The sequence below is a fragment of the Trichomycterus rosablanca genome, chromosome 15, assembly GCF_030014385.1.
Source record: "Trichomycterus rosablanca isolate fTriRos1 chromosome 15, fTriRos1.hap1, whole genome shotgun sequence".
Lineage (NCBI taxonomy): Eukaryota > Metazoa > Chordata > Actinopteri > Siluriformes > Trichomycteridae > Trichomycterus > Trichomycterus rosablanca.
In genome coordinates this window covers 29,000,423-29,024,568 of record NC_086002.1, presented here as the reverse complement: position 1 = coordinate 29,024,568, position 24,146 = coordinate 29,000,423, and the positions used below count along the sequence as shown (strand labels likewise).

Below are 24,146 nucleotides of genomic sequence, written 5' to 3'. Positions count from 1 at the left end.
TTTACAACAATACAATATGCAGACAAGACTATGTAGACACTACAATTTACAAACAACACAATATACAGACAAGACTGTGTAGACTCTACATTTTACAAACAATACAATATACAGACAAGACTATGTAGACTCTCTACAATTTACAAACAATACAATATACAGACAAGACTATGTAGATTCTCTACAATTTACAAACAATACAATATACAGACAAGACTATGTAGATTCTCTACAATTTACAAACAATACAATATACAGACAAGACTATGTAGACTCTCTACAATTTACAAACAATACAATATACAGACAAGACTATGTAGATTCTCTACAATTTACAAACAATACAATATACAGACAAGACTATGTAGACAATGTACAAATTTACATGTTCAGCAGAATTTGCATATGTACAGAAGATATAAAATAGTGTAAAATAAATAATTGAGTAAGGTAAGATGCAGTTACAGTATTATACAGCATGTATAAAGTGCAGTGTGGCATGTAAACAACAGTAAACAGCAGATCAATTTTTGTTATTGATGAGTTTGATGGCATTTGGAAAGAAACTGTTACAGTGTCTGTTTGATTTAGTGTTCAGGGCTCTGTAGCGCCTGCCAGAGGGTAGGAGGTTAAAGAGTTCGTGTCCAGGGTGTGAGAAGTCTGTGATAATTTTTTCTGCCCGGTTTCTGGTCCTTGTTGTGTATAAGTCCTGGAGGGTGGGCAAAGGAGCACCGATGATTTTTGCCGCTCTATCCACCACTCTTTGCAATCTGCATCTGTCCTGTTTTGTGGCTGAACTGAACCACACTGTGATGGATGTGCACAGGACAGATTCAATGACTGCGGTGTAGAACTGTTTCATCAGCTCCTGTGGCAAACCATGTTTCCTCAGTTGACGCAGAAAGTACATCCTTTGCTGGGCCTTTTTGAGGATGGAGTTGGTGTTGGCCTCCCACTTTAGGTCATTGGAAATAGTAGTTCCCAAGAACCTGAAGGTCTCCACGGTAGACACAGTGCTGTTGAATATGGTGATGGGGAGCAATGTCGAAGGTTTCTTTTTAAAATCCACTGTCATCTCTACAGTCTTTAGTGTGTTCAGCTCTAGGTTGTTCTGACTGCACCAGAGCACCAGCCGATCAACCTCCTGCCGATATGCAGACTCATCTCCATCCTGGATTAGTCCAATGATCGTAGTGTCATCTGCAAACTTTAGAAGTTTCACTGTTGGGTCTGTAGAGGTACAGTCATTAGAGTAGAGAGAAAATAGCAGTGGAGAGAGGACACAGCCCTGTGGTGCACCAGTGCTGACTGTTCTTATGGTAGATGTAATATCTCCCAGCCTCACCTGTTGTGTCCGGTCTGTCAGAAAGCTGGTGATCCACTGACAGGTGGCGGGGGACACACTGAGCTGAGACAGTTTGAGGTGGAGGAGTTCTGGTATGATGGTGTTAAACGCTGAGGTAAAATCCACAAAAAGGATTCTTACATAAGTCCGTGGGCTGTCCAGATGTTCTAAGATGTAGTGCAATCCCATGTTGACTGCATCATCCACCGACCTGTTTGCCCGGTAGGCAAACTGCAGAGGGTCCAGCAGGGGGCCAGTGATGTTCTTCAGATGTGTCATAACCAGTCGTTCGAAGGATTTCATGACCACAGATGTTAAAGCAACGGGTCTGTAGTCATTAAGTCCTGTGATGGAGGGTTTCTTGGGAATTGGGATGATGGTGGAGCGTTTGAAGCAGGATGGGACTTCACACAGCTCCAGTGACTCGTTGAAGATCTTTGTAAAAATAGGAGCCAGTTGGTCCGCACAGGCTTTGAGACATGACGGTGAGACTCCATCTGGGCCTGGTGCCTTCCTGGTTTTTTGTTTTTGGAAGAGTCGTCTCACTTCCATCTCATCTATTTGTAATGCAGATTGTGTATCCATGGGGGAATGTGTGGTGATAGCTGATGGTGTGATACAATCTGTTGATGTGCAGGGGTGGAGGGTGGGTGTGAATGTGTCCTTCTCAAACCTACAATAGAAAACATTAAGGTCATCAGCCAGGTCTTTGTTTGCCTCAATGGGGTTGGGTGATCTCCTGTAGTTGGTTATCTCTTGCAGGCCTCTCCATACTGATGTAGAGTCGTTTGCTGAAAACCTGTTTTTCAACTTTTCAGTGTAGCTGTTTTTGGCGACTCTGATCTCTTTGTTCAGCATGTTCCTGGCCTGTGTGTACAGGGATCTGTCCCCATGTCTGTAGGCATCCTCCTTTGCTTGACGAAGCTTTCTTAATTTTGCTGTAAACCATGGTTTGTCGTTGTTGTATTTGCAGAAGGTTTTGGTGGGCACACAAATGTCCTCGCAAAAGCTAATGTACGATGTCACAGTGTCAGTGAGTTCATCCAAACTGTTGGTTGCAGTCTCAAAAACACTCCAGTCAGTACAGTCAAAACAGTCCTGCAGTTCCTGCTTTGCCTCGCTGGTCCACTTCTTCACAGTTTTAGCCACAGGCTTAGCTGATTTAAGTTTCTGCCTGTATGTTGGAACAAGATGAACCAAGCAGTGATCAGAATGTCCCAGAGCTGCACGGGGCACAGAGCGGTATGCATCTTTAATTACAGTGTAGCAGTGGTCCAATGTATTATTGCCCCTGGTGGGACAATTGATGTGTTGTCTGTATTTTGGAAGTTCGTGGTTCAGTTTTGCCCTGTTAAAGTCCCCAAGTATGATAAAAAGTGAGTCCGCATATTTCTGCTCCAAACAGGTTATCTGGTCAGCCAGGCTTTTCTGTGCAGCATCCACATTAGCCTGAGGTGGAATGTAAACACCGACCAAGATAAAGGAGGAGAACTCCCGCGGTGAATAAAACGGCTTGCAGTTAATAAACAATGTTTCTAAATCCGGGCTGCAGTGTTTGTTTAATACTGTGACATCTGTGCACCAGTTTTCATTGATGTAAAAACATATTCCACCACCTTTAGTTTTACCTGAGAGTCCCGTTACGCGATCCGCTCGGTGTAGATGAAAGCCCGGCAGAAGTAATCCACTGTCAGGAACGGATTCGCTGAGCCAAGTTTCAGTAAAACAAAGTGCAGCGGAATGTGCAAAGTCTCTTTTAATTTTGTTCAGGAGAAGCAGCTCATCCATTTTGTTGTTTAGAGAGCGGAGGTTCGCCAAGTGAATCGATGGAAGCGCAGTTCGAAATCCTCGCTGTCTGAGTTTCACTAGCGCACCGGCGCGCTTTCCCCGTCTGCGTCTCCTCCATGCCGCACATAGAGCCGCTGCTCCACAAACAAAAATGTCCATAAAACTATCCGAGTTTGTAAAAACTGGAGAGAAACTGTTAGCGGTAAGCTGCCCGATGTTAAGCAGCTCTTCCCTGGTGTATGTTATCGGGTTTGCATGACAAAACACACATAAAATAAACAAAAACAAAGAAAAAAGCAGAGAGCGCTGTGCCGAGGCTGCCATCCGCGGCGCCATCGTGAAGCAAAAAAAATCAGGACGTTGTCTTCATATTTCCACTTCCTTTTAGAGAGCTGAACTTGATAAAGCAGTTAAATCTCAGTCTGATGGAACTTCTTCATCAGTTTTTCCCAGAAGTGAAAGGTCTGCCATCATTAGACTGTGATGCTTATAAAGTTTTGTTCATCTTTGATGGTCTGGATGAGTGTCGACTTCCTCTAGATTTTCAAAATAATGAGCGAATGTGTAACGTAACAAAGTCAGTAAAAATGGATGTGCTGCTTACAAACCTCATCAAGAGGAACCTGCTTCCCTCTGCTCACCTCTGGATCGACCAGGAGCAGCCAATCAGATCCCTCCTGAGTGTGTAGCCCAGGAAACAGAGGTACGAGGGTTCAGTGACCCTCAGAAAGAGGAGTACTTTAGGAAGAGGATCAGCGATGAGAACCTGGCTAGTAAAATCATCAAACACATGAAGTCATCAAGAAGCCTCTACATCATGTGTCACATTCCAGTGTTCTGCTGGATCTCAGCCTCTGTTCTAGAGAGAATTCTGGATGGAGCCAAGGGGAAAGAGATCCCCAAAACTCTGACTCAAATGTTCACTTACTTCCTGATATTTCAGATAAAACACAAGGAACAAAAGTATCATGGGAAATCTGACCCTGATTCACACCAGACCAGAGAGACAACACTGGCACTGGGAAAATTGGCCTTCCAACAGCTGGAGAAAGGAAACCTGATCTTCTATGAGGAAGACCTGACAGAATGTGGCATTGATGTCAAAAACACATCAGTGTACTCAGGAGTCTGCACCCAAATCTTCAAAAAAGAGGCTGTGCTGCACCTGGGTCAGGTCTTCAGCTTTGTGCACCTGAGTGTTCAGGAGTTTCTGGCTGCTTTATATGAATTTCTCACCTTCATCAACAAAAACAGAAATGTGCTGGTGATGCAAAACACTGAATTCTTTAACACCAATAAAAACCCTATGTCTGACTTTCTGAAGAGTGCAGTGGACAAGGCCTTACAGAGTAAGAATGGACACCTGGATCTTTTCATCCGCTTCCTCCTGGGTCTCTCACTGGAGTCCAATCAGACTCTCTTACTAGGTCTACTGCCACAAACAGGAAGTAGCTCTTACAACAAAGAGGAAACAGTCAGGTACATCAAGGAGAAGATCAGTGAGAATCTCTCTTCAGAGAAATCCATCAATCTGTTCCACTGTCTGAATGAACTGAACGATGATTCTCTAGTGCATGAAGTCCAAAAATACCTGAACAGAAAAGTTTTTGTTGATCCTGATGGACTCCGTCTGTCTCCTGCTCAGTGGTCAGCTCTGCTGTTTGTTTTGCTGAACTCAGATCAGAAGCTGGATTTGTTTGATTTGAGTAAATATTATCCATCACATAAAGGTCTTCTGAAGATGCTGCCAGTGGTGAAAGAATCGAGAAAAGCTGAGTGAGTCATTTATTGATAAACATTTGATTCATAAGTTCATCACACAAACACTAACAGTTAAATGTACGAAACTGAGAAGGTGCAGAACTACAGTGCTGCAGTCTGATATCAAAATGTGTTTGAAATGAACGTCTAATTTAAAAACTTAAATAATAATGTTAACTGTTTCTGCATCACTTACTAATTTGCACTCTGCTAATTATACTGAGTATAAAATCTGATGTGAAATGGTGAAAATCATCAACCACAGAGCTCCAAAAACATCAGGACTAAATTGTGAAGTTCAGTAATAAAGAGAGAAACAAATTAATAACAGACAAACTTTTTAAATACAAAGACTCATGTTAGCATGAACAGGGCGCTCAGGTGGTGCAGAGGTAAAGTACACTAGCCCACTTTTGCTGAGATCTGAGGATATTAGCATGGAGAGAATTGATCTGACTGATGTGTAATCATGTTTTCAGGAGAATGAATTTTACTCTGATGAAAACACTGTAATAATAATTAGATAGTTTTGACAGTATCATGAATCAGACGTGGAATAAACAGAGCTTAGTTTACATAAACATGAAGTGTAGAATACATGTTTAGACTCGTGCACTAGTTTTATACAGAATGTAGAATTTCACCTGAAAGCAGGAGCAGAAGTATTTGTACCTCTAACCCTGAATGTTAGTGACAGCAGTTTCTACGTAGAGCTTCCTGATAATTATTAGTTCCCAGTTGTGCTGTGCAGAAATACAGCAGTAAGAGTGAAACCTTTACAGAGTAAAATAGTGAGTAATTATGGAATGTACATTTAATTTAGGTAAAATTATCGGGCCACTTCATACTGGTCAGGACCATGGTAGACCCAGTGCTACTCAGGGTAGGGCAGTGATAGCTCAGTGGTTAAGGTACTGGACTAGTAAACAGAAGGTTGCCGGTTCAAGCCCCACCACCACCAAGTTGCCACTGTTGGGTCCCTGAGCAAGGCCCTTAACCCTCAATTGCTCATTGTGTTCAGCTCATTGTATAAGTCGCTTTGGATAAAAGCGTCTGCTAAATGCTGAAAATGTAAATGCAAAAAAAAAATGTACTCAAAAACATTTCCAAGAAAGTAGGAACACATCCTGGTGACACACACACACACACACACATATTTACATTTTTTGCATTTAGTGGATGCTTTTATCCAAAGCGACTTACAATTGTGACAGTATACAATCTGAGCAATTGAAGGTTAAGGGTCTTGCTTAAGAACCCAACAGTGGCAATTTGGTGATGGTGGGGCTTGAACTGGCAACCTTCTGATTACCAGTTTAGTACCTTAACCACTAAGCTACTAAACTGCACACACACACACACACACACACACACACACACACACACACACACACACACACACACACACACACACACACACACACACACACACACACACACACACACACACACACACACACACACACACACACACACACACACACACACACACACACACACACACACACACACACACACACACACACACACACACACACACACACACACACACACACACACACAAAAAAAACACAAAAACACAAAAACACAAACTCTCACTCTCATCTACATTTACATTTTCAGCATTTAGCAGACGCTCTTATCCAGGGCGGCACGGTGGCTTAGTGGGTAGCACTGTCGCCTCACAACAAGAAGGTCCTGGGTTCAATCCCCAGGTGGGGCGGTCCGGGTCCTTTCTGTGTGGAGTTTGCATGTTCTCCCCGTGTCCGCGTGGGTTTCCTCTGGGTACTCCGGTTTCCTCCCACAGTCCAAAAACATGCCACCAGGTTAATTGGAAACACTGAATTGTCCTATAGATACCTAGCCGCTAGATGCACTAGTGCATTGTAGTGCCGGTCCCAAGCCCGGATAAATTAGGGAGGGTTGTGTCAGGAAGGGCATCCGGCGTAAAAACTGTGCCAAATCAATGAGCGATCATTAGGATGACTCGCTGTGGCGACCCCTGAAAACGGGAAAAAGCCGAAAGAAAAAGAAGAAGAAGAAGCAGACGCTCTTATCCAGAGCGACTTACAGAAGTGCTTCTATAGTGAACGTTTCATTTCTCAAGTTTAGGTAAACAACAGTCGAAGAACACAAAATGTTTTAGGGTGGAGACGAAAATCAAGCTGTCATTTATAATCAGTGGGTATCATAGATAGATAGATAGATGGATAGACAGACAGACAGACAGACAGATCACTTTTTTAATCCCAGAGGTAAAGTCAAGTATTACAACAGCTCAAGATACAATAGAAAAAAGTATTAGGTAAATAAAAGACTCAGTTAAAAATTATTAATTAAATAGGCTAAAGGTGCATAAGAAATACTAAGTAAGTATTGCAGTAAAATGTTGGTAGGAATATATATATATATATATATATATATATATATATATATATATATATATATATATATATATATATATATATATAATAGTAAAATTACAAAATTGTCTTGACATTAAATGTCCAGAGATGTGCATTGACATAAACAGAGTGACAGATCATGCTTCATTAGTCTGTCCTGATAGTCCTGGCGCAGTGGGGATGTGAGATTGCTGTTGGTACAAACGATTTCCTGTATCGTTCCATCTTACAGTGGAGCTGGGTGAGTTTGTTACTGAAGGTGCTCTGCTGTCTGACTAGGAGGTCATGGAGGGGATGTGAATTGTCCAGTATGGAAATGAGTTTGTTTACAGACCTCCTTTCGACCACCAACTCAAAGCCATCCAGTGAGCAGCCCATGACTGAGCCAGCCTTCCTGATCAGTTTATTAAGTTTTTTTGCATCTCCTGCTCTGATGCTGCCTCCCCAACACACTGCTGCAAAGAACACAGCCCCCGCAACAACAGACTGGTAGAAAATGGTCAGCATCTTGCTGAACACATTAAAGGATCTGAGCTTTCTCAGAAAGTAGAGTCTGCTCATCCCTTTCCTGTACACAGCCTCTGTGTTGGCCCTCCAGTCCAGTCTGTTGTCAAGCCAGACACCCAAGTACTTGTACGTTTCCACCTGTTCAACATGCTGACCCATGATGGTAACAGGGGTGGTCACAGTCCTTTTCCTCCTGAAGTCCACAGACATCTCCTTAGTTTTGGAGACATTCAGAAGCAGATGGTTCCTAACGCACCACTTGCCAAAGCCGTCCACAAGGTCCCTGTATTCACCTTCCTGCTCATTTCTGATACATCCGACCACCACACAATCATCAGAAAATTTCTGAAGGTGGCAGAGGTCTGACCTGTACTGGAAGTTGGTGGTGTACAGGGTGAAGAGGAAGGGGGAGAGCACAGTTCCCTGTGGTGCTCCGATGTTACTGGCCAGGCGATCAGACTGGTAGGTCCCAAGTTGCATATACTGGGGTCTTCCAGACAGGTAGTCCAAGACCCAGTCAATCATGTTTTTGTCCACCCGCATGTTCTCCATCTTCTCCCCCAGCATGTAAGGTTGGATTGTATTGAATGCACTGGAGAAGTCAAAGAAAGTGATTCTCACTGTGGTGGTTCTGGTCCAGATGGGAATGAGCCCTCTGCAGTAAGTAGATTACAGCATCATACATACCTACCTGCTGTTGATAAGCTAACTGCAGAGGGTCTAGGAAGGTGCTGACCTGAGGTCTCAGGTGTGCCAGCACTAGTCTTTCCAGGACCTTCATGACATGGGATGTGAGGGCCACTGGTCTGAAGTCATTTAGTGAGGAAGTATGTGACTACTTAGGAACAGGAACCAGGCAAGATGTTTTCCACATCACTGGTACCAGTTTTTGTTTGAGGCTTAGGTTGAAGAGATGCTGGAGAATCCCACATAGCTGAATGGCGCAGACCCTCAATACTCTTGTGCTGATTCCATCCGGTTTGGCAGCTTTGCCCAGTTTGAGTCTCTCCAGCTGTCTCCTCACCTGGATCGTTGTCACCTCCATGGGGGAATGTGGGCTATCAGTTAATGTGTCATCAGACTGTGGGTCCTCCTGTAATGGGTCGTCAGAAGAAGGCTGTGTAGTGAGGTGGGGTGAATGGCTAAGATGAAGACTGTGTAGTGAGGTGGGGTGAATGGCTATCATTGTATTAATTCAGTCGCTACACGGCTATTTTTAGTGCTTCCACTGTTTTGGACAGTGTAGAAATGTGAAGCTCCGCCCCATTGTGAATCAGTACAGTAAAGCAGTCCTGCTATTGGTTGATTCACCTGTTCAACTGCTTTTACTTTCCTCTGCAATGAAGTCTGATCTATTATTTCTCTCCAGGTTGTTGCTATGTAATCTAACAGAGAAAAGTTGTGAAGTTCTGTCCTCAGTTCTCAGTTTAAACTCCTCCAGTCTGAAACATCTGAACCTGAGTAACAATAAACTGAAGGATTCAGGAGTGAAGCTGCTCTCTGCTGGACTGGAGAATCCACACTGTAAACTGGAGATACTGGAGTAAGATCTTCATTTTCACACTGTAGATACAGAAGATCTGTTCTAATTAATCATTTAAACCAGAAAATGAATTTAGTGGACATTGTTTAGGACTCTTCAGAGTCGTCATACATCATCACATCCTTGCAGGATTGTTTCTTTTACTTTCTTTTCTTTTCTAAATAAAACTATTTTGTTCTAATTCATGCACAAGCACAGAGCCACAGTTAGTGGAAACTGATTTTTTTTACATATATTTGGTTGTGTGGAATACAGTGAACAGTGGAAAGTTTAAGAATTTTTAAATAAACAAATATTTTACGAATAAATACTGATCTATTATTTCTCTCCAGGTTGTGGAAGTGTAATCTAACAGAGAAAAGTTGTGAAGTTCTGTCCTCAGTTCTCAGTTTAAACTCCTCCGGTCTGAAACATCTGAACCTGGGTAACAATAAACTGAAGGATTCAGGAGTGAAGCTGCTCTCTGCTGGACTGGAGAATCCACACTGTAAACTGGAGATACTGGAGTAAGATCTTCACTTTCACAAAGTTTTATACACATTCATTCATTTACATTAACCACTTCACTCTGGGAAATAATCAGTGTAAACAAATAAACCATCTCAGGGCGACACACACACACACACACACACACACACACACACACACACACACACACACAAATTTAGAGACAATGTTGAAATGATTACTGATTTTGAAACAATTCGACTGCTTTCACTGCAGTCTGGGTAATATTATCAGATCTGCTACTTGGATTCTACCTATTGCTGCAGGGTGACGTCTTTCATTTCTCTGATTGATTTTATTATTTCTCTCCAGGTTGTGGGGTTGTGATCTAACAGAGGAAAGTTGTGAAGTTCTGTCCTCAGTTCTCAGTTTAAACTCCTCCAGTCTGAAACATCTGAACCTGAGTAACAATAAACTGAAGGATTCAGGAGTGAAGCTGCTCTCTGCTGGACTGAAGAATCCACACTGTAAACTGGAGATACTGGAGTAAGATCTTCACTTTCACAAAGTTTTATACACATTCATTCATTTACATTAACCACTTCACCATGACACACACATTCCGAATAATCAATTCAACTGCTTTCACTTTAATCTGCAATCTGGGTAATATTATCAGATCTGCTATTTGGATTCCACCTACTGCTGCAGGGTGACGTCTTTCATTTCTCTGATTGATCTGATTATTTCTCTCCAGGTTGGCTGGTTGTAATCTAACAGAGAAAAGTTGTGAAGTTCTGTCCTCAGTTCTCAGTTTAAACTCCTCCAGTCTGAAACATCTGAACCTGAGTAACAATAAACTGAAGGATTCAGGAGTGAAGCTGCTCTCTGCTGGACTGGAGAATCCACACTGTAAACTGGAGATACTGGGGTAAGATCTTCACTTTAACACTGTAGATACAGAAGATCATTCATACAGAAACTGTTATTGATGTGTGTATGAGTTTGATATTTTACTCATTTTCCCCACACAAAATAAAACACTTTATCATTAATATAATAGAATAGTTTTACATGTTGAAGATTTCTCAGTGATGTTCTCTGGTTGTGGATCTGAATGGAGATGGCGGAGGGAGAAGATGATGTATGATTTGTATTGATTTTCTTCTGCAGGTTAAATTGCTGCAGTATTACAGATGAAGGTTTTACTGCTCTGGCTTCAGCTCTGAAATCAAATCCATCATCACGTCTGAAAGAACTGCAACTGAACCACAATCATCCAGGAGAATCAGGAGTAAAACTGCTCAAGGATCTACAGGAGGATCCACAATGTAACCTAGAAAAACTAAGGTAACTTACTGTTGCTGTATACACAGACACACCTAAACACTCACACTACACACACATGCAGTGTATGTCTATCTTATTGTGGAATCAGAACTGCTCATTAGCAGAACTTCATCTGTATCAGGGTTCTTCAGTGAACAACGAATCATGTAAAATGTTTTATCATTGTTCCTGTGTGTGTGTGTGTGTGTGTGTGTGTGTGTGTGTGTGTGTGTGTGCTGGTGTTTATACTGGTTCTGATTGTGTCAAGTCTGATTGGTGACTGAAACATCTGATCATGTCTGATCTCTTCTACAGCATCAGAAACACATATTGGATGAGGAGAAGAAGATGAAGAGCAGTGGAGATAAACACAATCATCTTCACACTGGGATTCTACATGGTGACACTTCGTTCAGCTTCTTTATGCTCTAATCTGTAAACTGTCATGACATCACTTCCTGTACAAGATCAACACTCTCATACACATACTGAAGTGCTGATGGATGAGATTGGAGAGTCCATCAGGTTACTGGTACCATCTGTATTAATCTGATAGACTTAGTTAAGATTTGATAACTGAGGGTCCATGAGGACTGCTTTAGAAAACCCTACATTACCTTGATGCATTAGCATGCAGCCTGTAATGAAGAAGTTTAAAGTTTTAAGCGTCTAGATTCTTTGTTCCGCTTCTTACTGCTCAAATCTATAAACATGCTTTCTGTGTAACGGTGTGTTCCTCTCATGACATCACTTCCTGTACAAGATCAACATGTTCAAACTCACTCTGAAGTGCTGATGGACCTTCATCTCCTCCTTCTGTACATCAGTGCTGAAGCAATGAGACTGGAGGTCCATCACCAGGTTTCTGGTACAGCTGAACTAATCTGATGGACTGAGCACCTGGTACAGGTGAGTTAGAAGCTGCAAAACAGGGTGAGGGTCCATGAGGACTGTTTTAGAAAACCCTGCATTAGCTTGATGCATTAGTATGCTGTTCACTATCTGGCCTGTAATGCAAAAGCTTAAAGAAGATTCTGCCTGGAGGAGAACATGAGGAGGATTACTCGAGTACTCTCCAAGGATCTTTACTGGGATATTACAGACATTAGTGAGGTCTTGACGTGAGGATGCCTTCCTACATAACCACAAGATATTTAGAGGACTGGAACTTTCTAAGGGACCTTGTTGAATGGTCAGAACAGACCTAAAAGGACATCAAACAGTAGAGGTCCTGGGTTGAGGGGTACATAAGTCTCCTCATCATCTTTTATCAGATGCACTTTATTCTTCATGACAATGAACACACACAGCAAGATTTTAAATTCATGCATATATATGCAGCTTTATTCTGTATTAGTTTTAATAAAAAAAGTTAAGTCATGATGCAAATGTTTCTTTTCATTTTTGAAATGTAATAAACAAAACAGATATTGTTATTTTAAAAACAAATAATTTGTAATAATGAAACAATGAAATGAACAGATAACATGTATTTGTATCTTACCTGATTGAAAATAAGTAAAGGAGACATGGTGTTGTGCAGTGTGTAAGTTAAAGGTGTTTCTCTGTTAAGCGTGATGATCTTAATGTAGAAACAGAAGAAAAGCTGCTGCTTAGTTTCTTATTCACACAGAGCAGGAGAATCAACAGATGACGTCATAATAAGCCAGCACGCTTAAGGGTGCCTCAGCGGCTCCACCTGCTGCGCATGCGCTGTTTGACTGAGCCTGTATTTATTTAGTTTGGATTTGCTGTTGATAAAAGGAAGGTCTTGGGTTCTACACCGCCTGATTGTTAATGATTTGGCTGTGTTCTCTTACTCCTACACTGTCCTGTTCTGCTATGTGTGATGATGGCTTTCTCTCTGATGTTTACCCTGATATCCTTTGTGCTTATCTTTACTTATTTTCAGATAAATGCAGAATACACTACACCTTTTAGGTTATCCAAAAGATTGTTATGGAACTGGATGGAGCTACACTGTAAACAACCGGCCATAATTGTTTTGGCTCAATTGATGATTCAAAGTAAATTTTAAAAATTGCTGCTGAATTTTGTATTTGTGGGTTTGAATTCCTATTGTCAAAGCTTATACAGGGCTAACTTATTTATTTATGAGTATTTTCCAACACATAGATACATACGAGAGGTCTTTAAATAGTTTCCGCACTTTCAACTTTTATTGAAAATGGTGAGGGTGGGAGGAGGAGTAATCGGTCGTGTTTGCAAGACTGAGACACGCTTATAGTTCGGATTTAGCGCCATCTGATGGATGCTCATCTTTTTGGACGCTCAAGCTTTAAGGGGAAGAAGATTTTCATGTGGTGATGAAGTGAAAGCAGCACTGCATTAGTGGATACATGCTGAACCAACCACCTTTGCTGATGGCATTAAAAAGTTGGGAATAATGCATCAGAAGGTGACTAGAAAAGTGATGTCATTTGTTTTTAATATTTTTAATAAATACAGTTTTTAAAAGTGCAGAAACATTTTGAAGAACCCTTGTACATACAGACACACACTTGATTCGGTTAAAATACGGCTCAGATATAAGGTTCCATGAGCTGGTGGAGCTTAGTGTATGGAGATGTTAAGTAACTGTAACGTTTAGGGTTCAGGGTTGGATTGTAACAGTCAGTATTGTGTATGTTCATGTTCTGCTTGGTATTGCAGGTGTGAACAGTTTAACTGCTCGTGGATAAAAACTGTTCTTAAATCCGGTGGTTCTGGCTCAGATGTTACGGTACCTCTCTCCAGATGGCAGTGACTGAAACAGGAAGTGGCTGGAGTGTGTGGGGTCAGAGGATATACTGCTGGTTTTCCTCACACATCTCTCATTGTAAATGTCCAGTATGATTGGGAGTGCAGTTGCAGTGATGTGCTGGGCAGTTTTGTGTTGTTGTGTTCAGCAGCAGTGGTGCCTCCGTACCAGACTGTGATGCAGCTTGTCAGGATGCTCTTCACAGTGGATCTGTAGAAGTTGCAGATTGAATGGAGTTCATTTTAATAAAGCAAGTTAGATTTTCAGACCTGATTATGCTACCATCAACATAATGAAATTGCTTTAGAGTTACATAATAGCTTTAAATAATGTAGCTGATTAAAAAATGTAGCTGATATTACAATTAAAATCTTGTGAATGAATGAAATATTTTGGCTTGACAAGGAAAAATATATCAGTTGGCCATGTTCTGATCATGTGGGAGTGATGTGCACATTAATATCAAGTAAATTCAGTGTATAATTGCCTTTTTGCAATTTGACCATACTTCTGTTAATGGGTTTGAATTTAAATAATTTATAATATTATTATTAATAATAGTAAGTAGTAGTAATATTCATATAAAATAATATTTTTCAGACCTTAAAAGGTCTAATATATAAAGATAAACAGAGAAAATGTAACAAACCTATCAGCAGAAGTTGAGTGAAGTCAGCAGATAACTCTAGTAGTGGTAAGTTAGTAACATCTGATCTGCATTACAGTTAAAACTCAGGAGCTCACATTTAAACAGCAGCTTTGTGACGTCACAGTAAGGTGTTCTATAAAGCGGGGAGTAAGAGGGGTGAAGGATCAGTTGTGTTGAGACCCCCCGCAGCGTTCACTGTGTTTTCTTTCTCTCTCTTAAAACTATATTTATTATATTAAATATGAAGCGTTTATGTGGAATCTCTCCGCTGGACTGAGGGAGGTGAACTTGCGCCCCTGCTGTTCGTGGCCGGAGCCGCTACTGTCACCGCAGGAGTTTATTATTTCTATAACAGCTTCACCGATCAGCAGCGGAGGAAAATGATGGAGGATGAAGCGATCCAGACTCATCCTGAAGGTAACCAAAGTATAAACGGTGTTTTCACTAAAGAAAACTGTATGATCACACACGCATGTACAGATTACACATAGTGTAATACAAAACACTTGTCGCCCTCTTGTGGCACGTTTGGAGAATTGTTAATGAAAGTAATATAATATGGTAATACTATATTAGGACAGTTGAAGTCTAGTTGTTAAGGTGCTGGACTACTACTCAGAAGGTTGACGGTTCAAGCCTCACCTCTGCCAAGGCCCTTAACCCTCAATTGCTTACTCTGCATACTGTTCCAGCTGTAAGTCGCTTTGGATGAAAGTGTCTGCTAAATGCAATACTAGATAGAGCCTGTGACCATGTTAAAAAAAATCCTTGTAATGTCGCCCTTGTGGTACTTTTGGAGAATTGTAAATAAAAAGTAATATGATTTGGTAAGATGAGATCTTGTGACCATGTTAACCCTTTCATGCATGAATTATAACAACATGAATCAAGTTTTTTTTCCAACATGGTTTAATTGTCCTTTTAGACTGATGAAACTATTGAATTGCTTTTTTTTATTCTAAATGTAACTAATTAGGAGTTGTTCATGAGTCCACTCCAACTATGAAAAAACATGAACAGTCCAAAGCCCTGTGAAAACATAGAAAAAAATGAATTGGTTTGTATGTAAAATCTATATACGATGCAAAGCTAAAAAGTTATTTCACGTATTTGTACTTGGTATATTGCGTGCATAGAGCATCTAGGTATTTGTGTGTATTTTTTGCTTTCTTAAGCTGAGGCCAGTAGTTTTCAGGCCCAAATCTGATTTCAGTACATATCATGTAGTGGTCCATTAGTCCATAGTTCTAATAAATTCTGTGTAACACCCAACCAAACTAAATGCATATAGTCATGGGGAAACTGAGCTACCATTCCTACTAATTCTTGGAAAGGAGAAAGGCTAAGATGATGATCTTGATCTGTCATTTCCCTGAAACTTTCATCTGTTCTCAGAGCTGCATGTTTTTGTAGGAAAGTCATTCTATGCTGAATATATACACCTGACTGGATACATTTATCACACCCAGAATAACCTGTGTGGGACTTAATACCCTTGACAAAGGCTCTTGCTGGTGCATCACAGATAACTGCACTCACTTTCAGGAACAATCGTTTCCCATTATGCATAAATCCTGATTGTAACTGTTTCAGCTCTGCAACAACCTCTCCCAAATAATCAGTTAAATATGTTGGCTTTGAAACCATAATGAGCTATTAGGAAAAGCTGTTTATGTAATTCATGCACTAGTCCTAAAACAGGCCAAAGCTGGTATTTAGAGCATTTGAAAAGTGGGAGACCCATCAATGTTTATTTGCATTTTAAAAATGTGGTTGTTCTTTACATGTGTCCCAAATCGCATCAGAGATGACATTAAGGTGGTCAGAAGCCCAAAGTAGTGATAGACCCCTCCTGCTTCCCTTTGTATCACATACTTTGTCTTTGTATAGTAATGTCCTAGCATCCTTTGGCAAGTAAGGATGGTGAATTCTAAGAATAGACAGGAGGGCAGAGAGGGCAACTAATGTGACACCAAACTGTACTGCCCATTTTGCCAAGGATGCAACTAGATCAAGCCCGTGGTCCTGTCCATCAAAGTCATCCTCACTCTCACTAACTGAGTCTACACTGAATTCATTATTTAGATCATCACAACCTGAGCCACTGTGAAGATTTACACATTCATTGTTTGTGTCAGGGTCTACTGGCATCATTTCATTTATGTCAGTGTCAACATTGCTAGCTCTATCAATAGCTGTAAAAAGCTCATCCTGCATTTCAGAAAATAATGTTTTTAAACGTTTTGCTACATGTTGACGGGATTTACGTCTCATATCTGAAGCTGAATTGTAATTTGTCATGTGAGGCTCCATGTTTGTGTCTCTCACTGCAGCAATCAAAGACAGAATAATTATTTGTACACCATCACCAGGATCTGAGAAATGAAATTAGTTTATGAACTAACATCAAACTTCTGGTGTACAAATATACAGAAAATGCATGTCCTATAATAAAATAATTCATCCATATTTCTTAAATGTTTTGTTGTCTCTTGCATAGTTTAGATTTCCAACATGTGCACAACTGCAACTGTATCACAAAAGTGATAATTAGTGTTTTAATCATTTTATGTTTACATGGTTTTAATTTGGATCATAAGAAATTAAAAGAAAAAAACAAATTAAAGAAAAAAAACGTCCTATTTAAAGACAAGAAGTCCATTCCGGATTCTGACACCATGTAAAATTTGATTATTTATATGGTGTGTGTCAATGATCACACCGGTTTACAAAACAATAACTTTTAATAAGTTTAAAGTAGGAAAACTTCATGAGCACAAAATACAGCACGAGTCATCATATTATATGAGAGAACAACATCCCAGTATCCCGCACTCCGATTGGCTTACGCACACCAGTACAGTGGCTCATTTAACCAAATGATCTATACTGGTTTCATCTGAATCCCTCCCAGAAAAGGTGCTTTACCACTACCAGTTACAAACTGTCCGATTCTGACCAATCAGAGTAGTTTCATTACCCAGGGAGATTGCAGCTAATTCTGGATACGAGCTGTGTGATGCTGGAGGATCCTCCTCCTCTGTTACTATTTCACATCTACCAGTGATCAGTGAAGTCTCTCACATGCTTTCTGTTCATTTATAGTAGCTCTTTTATTCTTATCTACTAATACTTACTCACTCATTATTACTCTACTAATACTCACTCACTCATTATTACTCTACTAATACCCACTCATACTCATTATTACTCTACTAATACTTAATCACTCATTATTACTCCACTAATACTCACTCACTCATTATTACTCTACTAATACTCACTCTCTCATTATTACTCTACTAATACTCACTCACTCATTATTACTCTACTAATACTCACTCACTCATTATTACTCCACTAATACTCACTCACTCATTATTACTCTACTAATACTCACTCATTATTACTCTACTAATACCCACTCATACTCATTATTACTCTACTAATACTCACTCACTCATTATAACTCCACTAATACTCACTCATACTCATTATTACTCTACTAATACTTACTCACTCATTATTACTCTACTAATACTCACTCACTCATTATAACTCCACTAATACTCACTCATACTCATTATTACTCTACTAATACTCACTCACTCATTATTACTCTACTAATACCCACTCATACTCATTATTACTCTACTAATACTTACTCACTCATTATTACTCTACTAATACTCACTCACTCATTATAACTCCACTAATACCCACTCATACTCATTATTACTCTACTAATACTCACTCACTCATTATTACTCTACTAATACTCACTCACTCATTATTACTCTACTAATACTTACTCACTCATTATTACTCTACTAATACTCACTCACTCATTATAACTCCACTAATACCCACTCATACTCATTATTACTCTACTAATACTCACTCACTCATTATTACTCTACTAATACTTACTTACTCATTATTACTCTACTAATACTCACTCACTCATTATTACTCTACTTATACTCACTCACTCATTATTACTCTACTAATACTTACTCACTCATTATTACTCTACTAATACTCACTCACTCATTATTACTCTACTAATACTCACTCACTCATTATTACTCTACTAATACTTACTCACTCATTATTACTCTACTAATACTCACTCACTCATTATAACTCCACTAATACCCACTCATACTCATTATTACTCTACTAATACTCACTCACTCATTATTACTCTACTAATACTCACTCACTCATTATAACTCCACTAATACTCACTTATTATTACTCTACTAATACGCACTTATACTCATTATTACTCTACTAATACACACTCATACTCATTATTACTCTACTAATACCCACTCATACTCATTATTACTCTACTAATACTCATACTCATTAATACTCTACTAATACTCACTCATACTCATTATTACTCTACTAATACTCACTCATAATTACTCCACTAATACTCACTCATACTCATTATTATTCCACTAATAATCACTCATAATCATTAATACTCCAGTAATACTCACTCATACTCATTATTACTCCAGTAATACTCACTCATACTCATTAATACTCGAATAATACTCACTCATACTCATTATTACTCAAGTAATACTCACTCAGTATACTCATTAATACTCATTAGTAACTTAGTAACAATGAGTATGAGTGAGTATTAGTGGAGTAATAATGACTATGAGTGAGTATTACTGGAGTAATAATGAGTATGGTATTATTGGAGTAATAATAACTATGACCGAGTGTTAGTAGAATAATAATGAGTATGGGTGAGTATTACCAAAGTTATAATGAGTATGAGTGAGTATTAGTGGAGTAATAATGAGTGAGTATTAGTAGAGTAATAATGAGTGAGTGAGTATTAGTAGAGTAATAATGAGTATGAGTGAGTTTTAGTAGAGTAATAATGAGTATGAGTATTAGTGGAGTAATTATGAGTATTTGTGAGTATTAGTAGAGTAATATTGAGTGAGTGAGTATTAGTAGAGTAATAATGAGTGAGTATTAGTAGAGTAATAATGAGTGAGTATTAGTAGAGTAATAATGAGTGAGTATTAGTAGAGTAATAATGAGTGAGTATTAGTAGAGTAATAATGAGTGAGTATTAGTAGAGTAATAATGAATATGAGTGAGTATTAGTAGAGTAATAATGAGTGAGCATTAGTAGAGTAATAATGAGTATGAGTGAGTATTAGTAGAGTAATAATGAGTGAGTGAGTATTAGTAGAGTAATAATGAGTATGAGTGAGTATTAGTAGAGTAATAATGAGTGAGTGAGTATTAGTAGAGAAATAATGAGTATGAGTGAGTATTAGTAGAGTAATAATGAGTTAGTATTATTAGAGTAATAATGAGTATGAGTGAGTATTAGTAGAGTAATAATGAGTATGAGTGAGTATTAGTAGATAAGTATAAAAGAGTTACTATAAATGAACAGAAAGCATGTGAGAGACTTCACTGATCACTGGTAGATGTGAAATAGGAACAGAGGAGGAGGATCCTCCAGCATCACACAGCTCCTATCCAGAATTAGCTGCAATCTCCCTGGGTAATGAAACTACTCTGATTGGTCAGAATCGGACAGTTTGTAACTGGTAGTGGTAAAGCACCTTTTCTGGGAGGGATTCAGATGAAACCAGTAACAATCTTATTGTTTAAGGTACAGAAAAGAGGAGGTGAAATGAAGGAAACTAGAAACCTTTACTATCATATCCACATGATGCTGTAGACATAGCAAGGCGACTCTATAATGCACACATTGTGAGCTTTTCTAGGTCTATACAGCTACTGTAGACCGTGTGTAGAATCTTCTGCTACTATTCACCACCACTGTACCATCTGCTTAAAGGAGCCCTGGACAACATGACCCTGTTGTACACACAGAAGATAGCACAACTGCTAAAATTAATAGTGGTTGTAGTAACTAGTACAGGTGACTAATTAACTACTACAACCCTCATCATATCAACATTTGCATTTTTTATTTTGTTATTATTTTACATTATTTAATTAACTTTTGTACCAATACTGTGGGACTTTTAATGTGTATTGTAGTTGTAGTAACTAGTGCAGATGATTAGTTAAATACTACAACCCTCATCATATAAAAAATTGTGTTTCTGGATGTTTACTGTAACCATACTCTAGGACTTAATACAGGTGTATTAGATAGTGAACAGAAAAACTTTTTAAACAAATGTGATTGTAGTTTGTTCAGTGTATCAGTTCATGCAGTGTAATTACATTTTGGATGTTTATTAGCCGAGAATGAGCCGAAAGAAAGTCGATTGTCCAATATAAAACTAACTTTACCACTGTCCTAACACCTACTTATTTTACGAATGCTTACACAGATGAAAGTAGGCTACATACTACAAAAACTATTTTATAATAATTTTAAGATTAAATGTATTTATTTAAAGAAAGATTAATATGAAACCGTTGATCAAGCGCCAACTTCAGCTAACGCGTTAGGGATCGTCATAAAACAGAAAAACGTAGGAAACATTTCATCTGCACTTATTACAGAGAAATAAATCCATTAACGTCTTTTAATATATTGAGGAATCATGTCAAACTATTTTTTATAAACACATATTAATGTTCCTCACAACCTACAAACCTTGTTTTATAGTTACTGCTTTTATTTTTGTATTATTTATATTATTTATAGTTAAGATCAATGAATCCATAACAAGTGCATATAAGGGATAAATCAATTAAACTCAGATGTAATTTAATATAATAAAGTCAAACTATTTTTAATATAGGGGTCGGGCCTGGTTAGTACTTGGATGGGAGACCGCCTGGGTGTACCAGGTGCTGGAAGCTTTTATCCACACACACCCGCCTTCACTCCAAACCTCCTGTTACACACTGACCCAGCGGCTTTTTCTTCATCAAAGCTACACAGTGACACAAAGATCAGCTCAAACTTTCATTCTTACTACAGTAAAACACCTTCAACTGACGTTTAAAGTGAAGTTGAACATGTTGTATACAGACATCGTCTCCATCTAGTGCTGCTAGAAATAAATTACAGCTTGTTGCTTGGGTACAGATTGTATAATATATAAAAATTGAGTGTTTATGACTTTTCTGTCCCAAGTTTTTTGTAACGTGTTGTAGACCTGCAATGGCGACTGTTTTTGGTATACAGGAAGGAAAAGGCCGAAAGTAGGTGATAAAGGGTTATTTGGCAACACAGCACTGTGTAAATATTGGTCAGAACACATGATGGGTTATTTTAACTTGTTGGGTTGTGCAGTTTAACCATTGTGCTGAGCTGTGAGGTTCTTTTTTTTTTTTTTTTTTACCATGGGTCAACTATGTAACTTTACTTTATTTAAATGAAAGGTTTACATTGCTGTGTTCAGGATTTCCTCTTTAGTGATATTTAATGTTAATAGCTGTTCTGATCTAAAAGATGCTGCTGCATTTGACCTTTAAAACTGAGTAATTTGTGAGGTCATTAAAATAAGTGAAATGTTTATTTTGTACTTTGGTTTTTTATTATTTGTGCAAACATTTGTTTTATGCAACTTTAAACCTGTAATAAAAGATGAACATTTTAAATGTGTTTTTATTTGCTTTAACTGAGCTAACGTTTTTAACAGGGACAAAAATGACAGTTTGTGTAGCAGGGCTGGACACGTAAAGTAAAATGTTATACTGTTTATTAGCATGAAGTAAACATAAGCAAGTCATGTAACTCGTGTGTACCTTCATGTGAAAGAGTTTTGCGTCTGTCTCTGTGGCGCAATCGGTTAGCGCGTTCGGCTGTTAACCGGAAGGTTGGTGGTTCGAGTCCACCCAGGGACGAGAGTCTTTTATCAAGCTGCCTGTTGATCAAGCGGATATGAGACCCAACAACAATGTGTAATCCCACAGAATAGTGAAAACAAGTAACTGAAAACATCCAGTAAACAACAGCCCTACAAGCACAAATATCCACCTGATAAATCACCAAATAGCGGCTGTTCTGGTTTCTGTAAATGTTAAATGAAGATACTCGCCCAACGTGGGGCTCGAACCCACAACCCTGAAATTAAGAGTCTCAAGCTCTACCGACTGAGCTAGCCGGGTTTATGCAGCAAGTCAGAACAGACAGCTTATCGAGCAGATCATCAGAGAGATGTAGGTTTAATTCACTAACATCACGACCAGATTAAGAACTAATTCACAGTTTACAAACAAACACAATTCAAAATAAGTAACAGAATCAGACACAAACTTACTTTTAAACTACTACACAATTACTGAACCCGCTCCATTATGCTTTACACCTCAGTGTATATTATCTGGAAACAGATGCTCTTCATATAGAAATATACTTTACATTTGCTTGTAAATTAAAATATCAATTCAGGTTGTTTTTAGTTCAATTTAAAAAATATTAACAGTAGCTCAACTTCCTAAAACCCAGAATCTACATGTACAAATCCTACATTCATTCCACAAAGTTCACAAACTACATGATTTAATGAGTGAAAACTTGATGTTTGGAGCCTCTCTGGTGTGCAGGCTGGTACTGTGTATCAGAACTACTTACTGTGTGCAGGACCTGAGTCGTATCTGCTCCACTCACTGGTTGGTGACATTAAGCTCAGTCAAGAACTTTAAGAAATATATAGTTTAGATGGTTCACACATATAAGAACCCACAAAACCTCTTAGATGTGTATTAAGAAAGTCTGTTTCAGCTGTTGAATTGGGTCAGTGTAGAATTATGTAATAATTTTAATATAATAATAAAGAGAGACCAGATGTACTGGTCGGTTAGCTCAGTTGGTTAGAGCGTGGTGCTAATAACGCCAAGGTCGCGGGTTGGATCCCCGTACGGGCCACACTCTCTTTTGGACTTAAACTAACAAACAAGTGATTCTTCTCTAACTAGCAGGTCCTATTGACCTGGACTTCAAACATTGTCTCTGACAGTGTGAGATTTTTTACTGCCCCTCTCATTCAGGTCAGAAACATGAAATTATCTCAATTTACCAAACTTAATGACCCTTCTGTAAATGGTTTAATGTGCACACTGCTGCTACTGGCTCGTTTTTCTTTTCTACAATGTAAGTTCAGACCTTCAGGTTCATGTTATTTGAGATCTCTACATAGATTCTTCCTCATGTACAGAAAGACGCAGTTCAGTTTGAGAAGCGCACAGCGTGAGAGCGAGTGAGTCTGCGCGTTCAAATGAATCAAACGAGTCGATTCCCGAATCCGGTTCTTTAAGTGAAACGACAGGAATAGACTCGAAAGAGTCGATTCACTAATTTGATTGTACTCAGCAATGAGCAGTTGGAAGCTAAGGGAGTCGATTCTTTTTGATGAAGTCAACATTTTATATGTTATACACAATACTTAAAAGAGTCGGATCACTATCGTTAGCTGTCATTTAAATACAGAGACAAACCATCTCATCTAACAAAACAGAATAAAATAATGTATAACAGTTTAATGATGCACCGTACATACAGTGAAGCAAAAATAACATTCAAAACTCAACAACATAAAAAATACATCAAATCACCTAAATATTATCTACATAACACATACAGCAAAAACATGTGAACATGTGTGTTGTGTATGTGTGTGTGTGTGTTG

General features: G+C 38.9%; 1 protein-coding gene and 1 non-coding gene across 2 annotated transcripts; both read left to right on the top strand.

Moving 5' to 3' along the window:
* Nucleotides 1-1,928: 1,928 nt before the first annotated feature.
* On the top strand, nucleotides 1,929-14,102 carry LOC134328471 (NACHT, LRR and PYD domains-containing protein 3-like). Its single transcript, XM_063009563.1, has 7 exons — nucleotides 1,929-1,956; nucleotides 3,790-4,703; nucleotides 9,770-9,855; nucleotides 10,169-10,342; nucleotides 10,554-10,727; nucleotides 10,970-11,127; nucleotides 14,035-14,102. The coding sequence occupies exons 1-7, from the start codon at nucleotides 1,929-1,931 to the stop codon at nucleotides 14,100-14,102; spliced, it is 1,602 nt and encodes a 533-aa protein (XP_062865633.1).
* An 8,186-nt stretch (nucleotides 14,103-22,288) lies between these two features.
* Nucleotides 22,289-22,362, top strand: trnan-guu (transfer RNA asparagine (anticodon GUU)). The gene has a single exon. It is a non-coding gene; the product is annotated as a tRNA-Asn (tRNA).
* The last annotated feature ends 1,784 nt before the right edge of the window (nucleotides 22,363-24,146 follow it).